The sequence below is a fragment of the Centruroides sculpturatus genome, unplaced genomic scaffold (genome assembly GCF_000671375.1).
Source record: "Centruroides sculpturatus isolate CEXI.00-Female unplaced genomic scaffold, Cexi_2.0 scaffold376, whole genome shotgun sequence".
In the NCBI taxonomy this organism is placed as follows: Eukaryota; Metazoa; Arthropoda; class Arachnida; order Scorpiones; family Buthidae; genus Centruroides; species Centruroides sculpturatus.
This window is the reverse complement of record NW_019384863.1, coordinates 454,345-466,920: the sequence shown is the minus strand read 5'-3', so window position 1 is coordinate 466,920 and position 12,576 is coordinate 454,345. Positions and strand designations below refer to the sequence as shown.

The 12,576-nt window shown below is 23.9% G+C and overlaps 2 protein-coding genes across 2 annotated transcripts in view; one reads left to right on the top strand and one right to left on the bottom strand.

Annotated features, from left to right (window-relative positions):
- Positions 1–9,476, bottom strand: part of LOC111630705 — a 37,787-nt gene extending 28,311 nt beyond the window's left edge. The window contains exon 1 of the mRNA XM_023374850.1: positions 9,375–9,476. The gene's annotated coding sequence lies outside the window, so the exon portion shown is untranslated. The remainder of the gene's footprint in view (positions 1–9,374) is intronic.
- Positions 9,477–9,887: 411 nt separating this feature from the next.
- LOC111630718 (dedicator of cytokinesis protein 7-like) lies at positions 9,888–10,523 on the top strand. The gene is made up of 2 exons (XM_023374863.1): positions 9,888–10,240; positions 10,320–10,523. Exons 1-2 carry the CDS (start codon positions 9,933–9,935, stop codon positions 10,510–10,512), a joined length of 501 nt encoding a protein of 166 aa, XP_023230631.1. The 5' UTR covers positions 9,888–9,932; the 3' UTR covers positions 10,513–10,523.
- The last annotated feature ends 2,053 nt before the right edge of the window (positions 10,524–12,576 follow it).

Here is a 12,576-nt window from a genome sequence, read left to right as displayed (position 1 = left end):
CTTTTACATAAATCTTTATATAATTACACTATTTATTTTAACATTTTACTATACACTTCTATCATAAAATAAAATAATTTAAAGTTTATAATTATATATTGGAAGCAATAAAAAAATTTATTTAAAATTTTTTATATAATCAATTTTTTAAAGCTTCAAAACAATAAAAAATTATTAAATTACCCAATAAATTATTTTTTAAAATATATATTTTTATGTTAATTTTTAGATAGCAAATTTTTTATTAATTTTTAAAACTTCTTAAAGAGAATTTAATATAATTTCATCATATTTTTAATATAAAATAGAATGTAAATCGTAATTGAGATGACTGTTTACTATACAAACTGAAACTAAATTTGTTTATATTATTAAAAAATAAATTGTTAATATGATTTTTTTCTGTTTTGTTTACTTTCTCTACGTTTTATTTAATAACTTTGGAATATTACGTAAATATAAATTTTGTAGAATTTAGGAAAAACTAATTCAGATCATTTAATAGATAATTTGTTTATGCAAATTACGCACCTGCTAGTAAAACAACTTTTACTCTAAGTTTTATGTTTACATTATTTTTACTGTCATTAAACTTAACAGAATCTAGTAAACCATTATGCCTCACTTAAAATATCTCTTTTAGAAATAACAAAATTTCACATCAATCGTAGAAGGGAATCATTTTACTTGTTCTTTTTTTAAAATTTAAATAAAATCGTAATATTTTTCACATATAATCTTTAATCTATTCTATTACGAATGTAAGCATTTCAAGCCTACTCATACTAATTTTTCTGTTGCTATATGTTAATTAATTAATTTGTTATTAAGAGACTTTGATATATAAAGTATTTATCAATTTAATCTGAATGGTAATTTATTGCAAATTGTTTTTACTGTTAAATGTATTATTTTGTATGTATTTTATTGATTGATACTATTTGCTTTTTAGTTTCTTTTGCTACCTATTCTTTCAATAAAGAATTCAATAGAAAACAGTCTAACATCATAATGACTGTTTTTGTATTGATATACGTTTTAAAGCAGATTATAAAATAGATTATATATTTTAAATATTTTACCTTGGATCTTCTTTTGCATTGATTTATCTGTTCAAATAATTGTTTTTTTTTAAATCAATCATTATATTTTTTGCAGAATAGCAAAAGAGTTTAAAAAAACAACCATAATAATTGATAATCCAGTTAGACATTTCTATGTATATTTTGTAAATAATTCATAAATTTGAGATAAAAAATCTTTCGTGAAATTAAAACTAATAGAGAACATTAATCAGAATTTTAATTTAATTACTTCAAAACAGGAATTAATATTATGCAAGTAAAATTTAAAAAAAAGTAAATTTGTCAATTATTGTATATTCAGAAATTAATAAATTCTCAGCACGATTTTATTAATTATAGTTAAATATTACAATATTTATACATTATTTCAGAAATATGACGACTTTATTAGTGGAAGGTTTATGATAATTTTATTAAAATTTGATATTTTTAAAATAAAAATTTTATAGATATTCTTAATTTGTTATTAACAATAAAATAGACATATTTAATTATTACTATATTAAACTATAATACTTGTTTATAAAGCAAATAATATTTTACTGTAGTGAAATCGTGCATTTCATAACAATGAAACAAAATGGCGACGATTTCGTCACTTGATACTTCAATAGAATTTTGAATAGGGCTACACGAAAGGTTTATCTAGATCTGTATCACAACTCATAAATTTTGTATTCATGATAATATGAAAGCAGTGGTCATTAAAGTTTTTTAATTAGGTTTTATAGAAATAAATTGTAAAAAAAAGTGTTGTATCACACTATGCAGTATATGTCTGCATTTTTTTTTTTGTTTTATAATTGCTTTATACAAAATTTAAAAAAATAGTTTTTATATTAAATGGCTTTAGAGATATCGATTATTAGAAAAATTGTAAAAAATGACTGATTTTAATAAACTTATAATAAATCTTGTTTGTATAATGCAAATTTCAAAATTAAAAAAAAGGTTTAAAAGTATGTTGAAATTGTTGATTATTATTAAATTGAGTTATAAGTATAAAAAACTTTTCAGATATAAAATTAGATATAAAAATAGCATCTTATTTTTTATATTTCAAGAAAAAATATCTTCATTTTTATTAGCTAGTCGTAAAATATTAAAAACCTACCATTGGGATAATGAATATAGCGAAACTATAAGATAAAGATTAACAACATGTGATTAAGAAAAATATTTATAAATGAACATGTGGATTCGGAATATCAACTTTAAATAGAATTTATTAAATAATTAACATTTGTTTTAGCCGTATTTTTCATTGTCTCCTCCTGACCTGTGGGCACTAAGTGGGCATAATAATTCTTTCTTTCTTCTTATTTGAATTGAAATTTATATATTTATTGCTATAAAATAATTTTTAAGTTAGAAAAACACTATAATAATTTTATAAGCAAAGTATTATATTATCAATATAGCAATAACATTGAATATTTTTCTTTTTAGAAAACAGCAAGCAACAAGATACTCTACTTTAATAATTCGAACTGTTATAAATATCAAATAGAATAGTAAATAAAATATAGAAAAACTTGCCTAAATGAGCTTGAATAAAAAAAAATCTGCCTAAACAGAAAAATAATTTGGTACCGTGCGATTTCGGATTAAGCAGGTTTTCTTGTATCCTATATCTTACTGATGGCAATAGAATGGTTACTCTTTTGAATAATAAAACATTAATGAATTACTTCAGATGATGTGTATGAGTAAACTTAATGTCTTTACGCGTCTATGAAGTTGCATTTCGTAACATTTTATATAATATTATTTATAATATACAGTAAACATTACTCAAAGTGCAAAACAACTCATCTAAAATACATATATATATTGTGTACTAATAAGCCATAAAACTTTGCTTCTAATCTCTTACCAATATAATCAAGATATGATACATAATATATCTATACTTATATGTTTTTGCTTTGCATATAGCCAGGGCTGAGTAATCATTTTAAATTAAGTGTGCATGCAAACAAATCTGTAATGTAAAATTTTCTCACGCGCCTACCGAAATTTTTCGTAGATTATTATTATTATTTTGATTTAGTGGCTAGACGATGCTACGGGAAAGTTAGATTAGCGAATTTTCCGCCAAATTGACAAACTTGCTTGCTTAGATTTGGTTTAGGCAAGGCAACACGTGGGCGATTTGCCGAAGAGATGCCTCCCGGGAGGACTTTTAAGGGAAACTGGTCCCTATTTAGGTGTTACAAACGTTAAGACAACCTCCACGTGGCCAGCACGTTGGCGAGATGCGAACCCACGTCCAACTATTCAGTGGTTTTATCCAGTCGGCCACTGGTGGGCGACGACCTTATTTGTAAGTCAGTAAGTTTATATCGCAGAGATAAAGCAAACATCTTATTCCCAAACTTATTACTTATTATTAGTAAAACGGTTGATAGTGTTCGTTTCTTTATTGCACTTTAATATAGTAGCGCTGTACTCAATAAAATTGTATATGTTAACTTAATAAAATATAACTCAACGACGATGTTGGGATATTTATTTTTTAAGGTGATCTCTGCGTACCGGAAAAAGTCGTTAGTACGCATGCCATATTCTGATTACATGTGTGTATATAGGCCTATATATAAGCCTATAACATAAAACTATACTATAGTACACTCATATAGACTTATACTATAAAACGGGAATTTTATATTTAATGAGTTCTAAATACTGTCTTTCTGAATTACATCAATATTAAGATATATTACATCGATAAACTATAAGAAGTTCTTTATAAAAGTTATATAAACATATAAATAAGCATTAAACTATTTCGTTTAATGCTTCTTTATGTTACGACGAATTTATTGTTACGTAAGTACGTAACAAATTTCTTACTAATCATTATATTCATTAGTATTGCATTTATTATCTACTTAAAATATAAATCCTTATTTTATTGAGATAAATAAAGGAAAACCAGCGCATTCTTCTATTACTACCATTAGATACGGACTTTCCAACTAATTCTTTCGACATGCACGAAATGAATTTTTTAATTTTATTTATTTATTTATTTTTCCTGCTTGATAAAACAAAGAACATTGTAATTGTTCACATTAAATTCATAGATAAATATTTTTTACCTTACAAAACTATTAAGTCATTCAAACTATTAAGCAGATTGCTACATAATTTTGTTTTTGTGTTTGTTTTAGATGTTTTTATATAAAAATATAAAACTTTGACTAAGATAAAATTTTTGTATAAAAATGTATGAAATATATTGCTAGATTGAAATAAACAAATTAAATTATTTCGGTTTAAGATAATTAAAATTGTTTTCTTTATATTATTTGTTTTTCTTATAAAACTACATAAAGATGGATAATGGTAACAAATTGCAAAAAAATATATCTAAATATAAAAAAACTCTATAGTGAAACCAGTTTAAAAATTATAGATAATTATCATCTTAGGAATAAATTAAAGTATCAATTAAATTTGGACCTATATTTAAAACATTAGCTAAGCATACACAGAATTATTGTTAATTTGGTTTACAGTATTTTAAACTGTAAATCAAATTAACAATAATTGTGTGTATGCTTAATGTTTTAAATATAAGTCCAGATTTAATTGATATAGATAATTATTTTAGAAATAAATTATACTAATATATAACATATATATTACATACATTTTGGATAGATATATATAGAATATATAATATGTATAAAATCTTAGATACTTGATGTAAAATCTTGAGTAATTAAGTTTTTTAATAAAAAAATTCTAGTAATGATACTTTTGTAGTTTTTACGTTACGATGCAGACAGACATCAGACAGACAATACATTGATAGATGTTATTTGTGTAAAGATTTTTAGTATATGATTTTTTATGTCATTTCAGAAGGATTAAAGTATTTTATGAATTAGTTATACAGGTTAATAATTTCCGGATATCTTTTTCAATAAATTTATAAATAATATTTTTGCGTATTAATTGTGTCTAATAATAAGATAAATTAAAATTTTCTTATTGTAATTCCAAGGTTTATATATATATATTAATAACTCTCCAACATATCCGCTTTATTCTTTTTTATTTATTAAATTTTAATAATATATTGACTTAAAATTTTAAGATGAATTAATCATAAAATATAAGAACAATTGCAAAATACCTCTTTTCATCTGATAAGAGCACATAGTTACTAATGACTCGCAATTTTATAATGGATCTAATTATAACAAAGGCACGCATCGAAATATTTTCCTAGTTGGATTATCGAACATAATTAATTACATTTTATATACGTTAATTAGAATAATCTTAATGATTTTTCTCAAATAAATACAATTAGATTTAAGAAAATTTAAATGTAATTTTAATTAGTCTTGAATAGTTACTTCATTTAAAGTTAATAATTACTTAAAATCTTATTAAAGATAGCATAAAATTTGTTATTTTAATTTATATTTAAGATAAACTTTTGGTAAGAATCAAAAAGATTATTTTAGATATAACGAAAAAGTAAACAAATTACATTAAATCATTTCTAGATTTAAAAAAATGGCTAATCAATAGATCTAAAATAAAATAATCTGTATCTCTTAAGCTAGAGCTTAAGTTAAACTCTACAATAGATTAAACGAAGGAGAGAATTAATACTTATATACTGCATTACGTCTCTTCAAAATTCAAATTAGACAAGCAATGAATCATTTATGACTGCTATGTCTAATTAAAATACTGCTGATTGATTAGGCCTATTTAGAATTTAGAATTTTTAATTTCTTTCTTGGAAATTTCATACGCTTTAACACTTATTAATATCAACAGCTTTCATAAATATTAATAATATTTTGTTATACATTCGAGCAACCAAATCATAAACTTCTTCTTAACAGAACTACTCTCTAAATACACCCAAACAGAGCTGAATGGAAGAGAGTATGTTCTATATTTGGACATTGATTGTATGTTTCCTTTATTTTCTTCACTTTTTTTTTATTCTGTTCAAATTCGAAACCATTAAAGAAGTATTTAGGAGGCATCACTCCCTCGCAAGTGCTGAACCCGAGTTATTTGAAGGTCAAACATTCCCGGTATGACAATTGTTGGCGTGAGAAGTGGAAGACGCAGCCCTGCTTGGGTGACTTTCCGTTGCACGTGTCCAATGAATTACTATATTTCACATACCTGAAACAGTTGCAGCACGATTTGTGTTCAGTGACTTTCAGGCTTCGTTGGATTTCATCTTGTCCTTCTCTCGTTTTGCTACATTCCATTAGAAAACAGGAATGCTTTTAAGACTTGTTTTCTGCCAAGATAGAGTGGACAAAAACAAATCGAGAACGTAACTAAATTGAAAATTCACAAGGAAGATGACTATCCAGATTTCTTAACGTAACAATTAGGCTACCAACAGTCCATTAGAATACTTTTCCATAGAAACAGATATACCTTTTGCGTTTCAGTTTAGCTCGAATATATTAAGCTACAACTAGTTCCAATTTTTTCATTGGTACTAATTTGCGCGTTTTAAGTTGTCACAAAACAGCTACCATTTTTATATGTCTTTATTTTGCATGTAATTATTTTATATTATTTTACTTATTCTAAAGTTATTATGCTCTAAATAAAAATCGCTAAAAATGCGCCTTTTAAACTAATTTAACTTATATTTTTAAAAATATATTTATATTTCGTAGTTATCTTTGATATATTATGCAACGAGTATGTAACAATTTCACATAAATTATATAGAGCATTGTGTTAAGAGTACTTAAGTAATTAAATTATACAACTAGTATTGTTTAAACAGAAAAATTCAGTCCTGTCATTACATAATTTTCAGTTATAAACTATTCGAAATTAGCTTATTTATTTAAACTAAGATTATAAAACATGCTTCAATAAGTTAAGTACAGTACTTAATATTAGCTCTAGACTCTTTATTATTATATTTATTATTATTATTATTTTTTTTAAATAAAATCGGATCTCCATAATTTGTATACAAGATTTCAATAGTGTACAGCAATTTATTACAGAAACGGAGAGCGTGACAGACAGACAAAATTGTTATACCTTAATTTTCGTAATTTAAATAATTGAAAATAAAAGAACGAAGTGATAAAATAAAAAAATTNATGTAATAGTATTTATATTATTGTTTTTAATATATTTACGATTAAATCATTAAAGCTTTAATAAAACTTTATATTTGAAATTCTATTTAAATGCTAAAACTTTTGTAGGAAAATTTAATAATTTTGGTTAATAGAAAACTGATTCCGAATTGTTTTCCTGAAAATTTGATATTTTGCTATTTGTAATTAATTTATAATTACAAGAACATTTAAATATAAATTATTAAAGTCGAAATTACTGATTCATGATCAGTTTTTCCTTTCACGTGTTGTTATTCAACTTTGAGAATATTGTTTTGATTTTAAGATATTATATCTTTAATATTATCTTTATATAAATCCTTAATATTTGATTTATTAAAAAATAATACTACTTTATCTTTTATGAAATATTCGGAAATTGTAGGCAATTTATACATAATAAATATACTTTTTATTGTTTTCATAATTTCAGATTTCAACGTAAATAAACGAGAAATGGTGCGTTTATATAAGATTTTATGTTCTTAACAATGAAAAATCAATACAATTATTTTAAAATAGCTACATATAAAAAAGCACAGTCGTAAAATATAGTTAGACTGACTTGACTTCCATATAAGTAGTAAGAAGAAGAGAATTTACAGTTAATTTTTAAGTAAATGTATGCTTAATTATCAGAAAGGATAAAACGAAACAGGGAAAGTATCTTTTTAATATTTTTCTTGTTAATTTAAAGAAATTGCAAATATTATATTATTCATTAACACTTCACATAGATTAAATTAAAATTATACTTATTCTGTTTAACTTAATTAATATTAATCTTATATTAGTCAGTTGTTATTATTAATATCTGTTAACAGAATTTATATCCAACGATTATCATCATTTGCATTATACTGTAATTAAAATTTCTATACGTTAAAGAAATAAAAATTTAATTATAATTTAGGACTTAGTAATGTTCAGATTAATTTTGTACAGTACTGATGCAATAAATAAATATTTTTGTATTGTTAGCACAGATGAGTTCCAATGCAGATAAAATAAATTTAATTTTTTTGTTTTGAATTGTGCTAGTATATTTTTATAACTTTAATAGAATTATGCTCTATTTATAAATGAAAATGGAATTTATTTATTTTCAATCAAATTTAATCAATTGTAAGATCAATATTAAGTTTACATATTACAGATAACAGATTAATGACCCACGAGTAAACAAACCTATTAGACCATAAAATTTAAAAAACTTCTGTAAAATAGATAGATTTAATCTTAAAAATAATTTTATTTAATAAATAAATTATTTATGAAAAATTGTTTATTTTATATTTTAAATTATTTATACAAATCGCGTGATTAATAAATAAATGCACATCTTCCTGTTCTCATTTTACACCCTTCAGCAAATTAATTTCTCCATTAAAACAGGAAACATTTTAAGTTTGCTTTATTAGATGTCTTTATCATTTCGATGTTGATATTTATCAAATAAATCTAAACTTCCGTTTTAAATTTCTTACGAGAAAAATCATTGTTTATACTCAAGCGATTTTGCTGATCAAACATATCTTTTGGCTCCACGAGGATACATTGATAACAAAGTTATGATTAATAATTCGATTTTAAATACGTTACCGGTATACTGGTTGGTATCTAAATTATGCATCAAACATCAGTAGAGGTCCTAGCAACTGTTTATGACAACGCACTGGACAGAAAGGTCAGATACTTAATGATCATGTCAAGATCAGTGAGGTGTGGCTCACTTAACAAATAAATGTGGGAGACAGGATGTCAACTTCGTGTTATGTCATTTTGTTTCTTCTAAAAATTGTGGATTATTCCTCAAGAATGAAAATGCATATGCATGAAATATAACAATATTTCACGCTATCCCATATCGTTATGGTTAATCAATGATTAAGAAATTTTAATAGCTAATATGAACTTTATGGATTTATTTAACAAAATATTTTAATTTTTACTCGTGAATCGGTGTTAACACATTGCGAATAACTTAAAACAATGAAGCAATTCATTTTTTAAATATGTTTCCATCGTACATAATTTAGCACACCAATTATCACATCAATGCCACTATAAAACTATCCTGAACTTCCGGTATTTAATATGATACCATGTGAACAAAAGTATCCGGTATACCATGACAATGAATACTCACACATTTATTATGAGCGTGTCTTGTTTTGTGTCCATCTCAAATCTTGTTCTAACTATCATGGGATATGGTAAAGCATCCGAGACGGGCAAAGAATTTCTGAGAAGTCAAGCGTTTATTCTGCATTTTACCACAAGCGAACCTAACCTGCTTAGATACAATCTCATTTCTTTGTCAATATAAATTTTAATATTCAAATTTATATGNATTTTGCTCGCTATCTGAACTGTTCGTTAACTGATCACCCACTGTATATTTTTATCAGATTCCAATCTGTCATCAGGAAAACATAATATATTTTAATTAATACAAAATGAATAGCATAACTAAAAATAAAGTTTGTCAAGTTCTCTAAAAATACTTTCTAAATATAAAATATTAATTTTTAAAAATATATATTTACATATAAATTATATATGTAAATGACTATGTATTACATGAAAGTAAATTTATGGAATAGATTTTTGTATTACATTTAATTATGACATATTATAAATAGTTTTTACTTCATGTTTTTAACTTAGTATTATTTATTGTATTTAACAGACTTACTGTAAGCAAATGTCAGCTAAGATATCATCTCTGCCAGATGCTGGGCATCTTATCACCTTAAAACTTGAATTTTTAAGGATTATTTGTAGTCATGAACATTTTGTTACATTAAACTTGCCTTTTGCAACACCAGTTAGTCCCTCACCAGCAACATCTCCATGTCCAAGTGTAGCATCATCAATTTCACAAAGTTCATTTGTATCAACAAGTACTCTTACAGAAAAAGGGAATTTTGCTGAACTTTCTGTGGAGTTTCGTCAGCAACATTTTCTAGTTGGTCTTGTATTGTCAGATCTTGCAACAGTTTTAGAAATTAAGTATGTTTTTTATAATTTCTTAAACTAAAAATTTGTAAGGCTTTTTATTATAAATTAGTTTTTTTATTATTTTATCAAGTAATCCGGCTGTTCACGCAAAAGCTGTCAATACTATTCGTAATTTGTTAACATGTCATGACTGGGATCCAAGGTTTGCTGAACCAGAATATAAAGCAAGAGTAGCTGCTCTGTATTTACCACTCATTGGAATTGTTATAGATACGCTCCCTCAATTATACGATTGGCAATCAGAAGCCAAAAGTAAGATTTGATTTTAAAATTAATTTTGAAACTAAAAGTACTGTTAAGGTTTCCTTACTAATAATTTAATACATTTTCCTCAAAATTAAAGCGAATATTTATTTAAATTAACCTTACAAAATTTATTACTGCTTCAAATATACTATATAGGCATTTATGAAGTGATCCACTTATCAATCTCATGCCTATTTGCTTCTTACTTGTGAGACTTATTACAATTATACGAATACCAAGCCATAAAAAGCGAAAGTACTATTGAAAATAAGAAACGTGATTAAAAAAAATTGAACGTGATCACGCGATCCTCCAGCTAATTATGGAGTCTGCTTGCAATTCTTTAAAGTCTGCCGATAATTGTATCATTCACATTTTTTTCTTTATTCCGGACGTAGATTATATCCAACTACGTCTTTTACAATTTAAACACAAGTGAATTTGGATAGTTTATTTAATTTTTTTTCTCTCCATTTAATCATATACTAAAGTGAAAAAAAAAATGAATTTTTGTTATCGTTGCTCATCCAGTGATCGCATTGTACTTAAATAATCAATTAATACAAATATTTAATAGTTATTTTATTTAACTAACCTAATTACAACATTGTATTGGGTCTATAGTGTTTTGTATCTAGATAATTTACGCTAAGAAAACTAGTGTACAGAATGTAAGTGGAGAGATAAGGTGCCTCGTGTGCTAGTAGTTTAAAAAATAAATAAATAAAAAATTCAATCTGATACAAACTGGCTAAGCGGGTTAATGAAAAAAAAAAAAGAAAAAACTCAAATCATGAATGAAAAATTACTTTGCACGGAATTAATAGGAGAGTCATCAAACTTTTAAGGAGAATTTTACTAGTAATTCATTGAATAAATGCGAACAAGAAGGTTGTTATTTAATTTAAAAATTTACGATCATACTTATTTTTAAATGAAATTTAATCCGGTAAAAAATTTTATTAGTTGGAATATTTAATTACAAAATAAATAAAATATTATGCATATAGTTATAAAGTTTATTTTTTGAAAAATATTTAAAAGTGAAAAATTCCTAGAAAAACTTAAAATTTTCATTAACAGTAAACAATTAATGATTTAAATAAATTTTTCCCAAATTATAATGCTATTTTATAAGTCGTATTTTTATTACTTTCTTCATTAAGTTTTATGAGTTTATTTATTTGTAAATTCTATATTAATTTATGGAAAAAAATTTATGAAGGCTTAAAATACTTTTTTTTTATTAATCAGCTATTACTATTATAATGTAAAATATATTTTTCATGAATAAAAATAAGTTTATTTTTAATATTTTCTTTTGAACATGCGAATGATTCTCATTTTTTTCATTTAATAATAATAAATATTCTTTTAATAATTTTATAAATTATAAATAATATTATTTATTTATAACTATTATTTATAAATTATCGTTTATCAGACCTGAATATACAAAATAAGTAATATCATTAAAACTTTTATAGCTATTAAAATTATTTAAGTGTTCTGTACTCTCATATTATATTACTATTATTAAATAAAATTCTTAATTAAAAAAATTAAAGTTTATAGGATATTAAACTTTATATAGCTATACATCTTTTTTTATATTTGTATGTGGAAATGGCTACCTATACTTTATATATCTACATGAATAAGTTTACATTAAAAATCTCTGTAAATTACTAGAAAATTATGTGTCTGATATCGCTTTCTAGTAATTTAGAGATATTATTAATGTAAATTTAGATGTCCAGGATTCTAATTTACAAACCGTATGACCTATAAAATATGTCATTAAGATACAAGAAGGATAATCAACTTCTAATAATTTATCAAATCATTATTATGAAAAAAAATTGCAATTTCACTAAAGTTATTTTATTTTTTCAATATCAAATTTACTTTAACAGCAAATAGAAAAAAATTAATTGTCGAAATTATCAATAAACAAATATTATCAAAGATTTAACTAACGTTTTGATGCATACCTAAGAAAGTAAATTATACTAGATAACTTTTTAAATAATTTAAATTAGAGACAACTGTAATAAACTTGAATTCTTTAATTACATGAC

Coding starts and splice junctions, on each gene's coding strand:
- LOC111630718 (XM_023374863.1), top strand. CDS start 9,933: ATGTCAGCTAAGATATCATCTCTGCCAGATGCTGGGCATCTTATCACC. Junction 10,241..10,319: donor GCAACAGTTTTAGAAATTAA/GTATGTTTTTTA, acceptor TATTTTATCAAG/TAATCCGGCTGTTCACGCAA.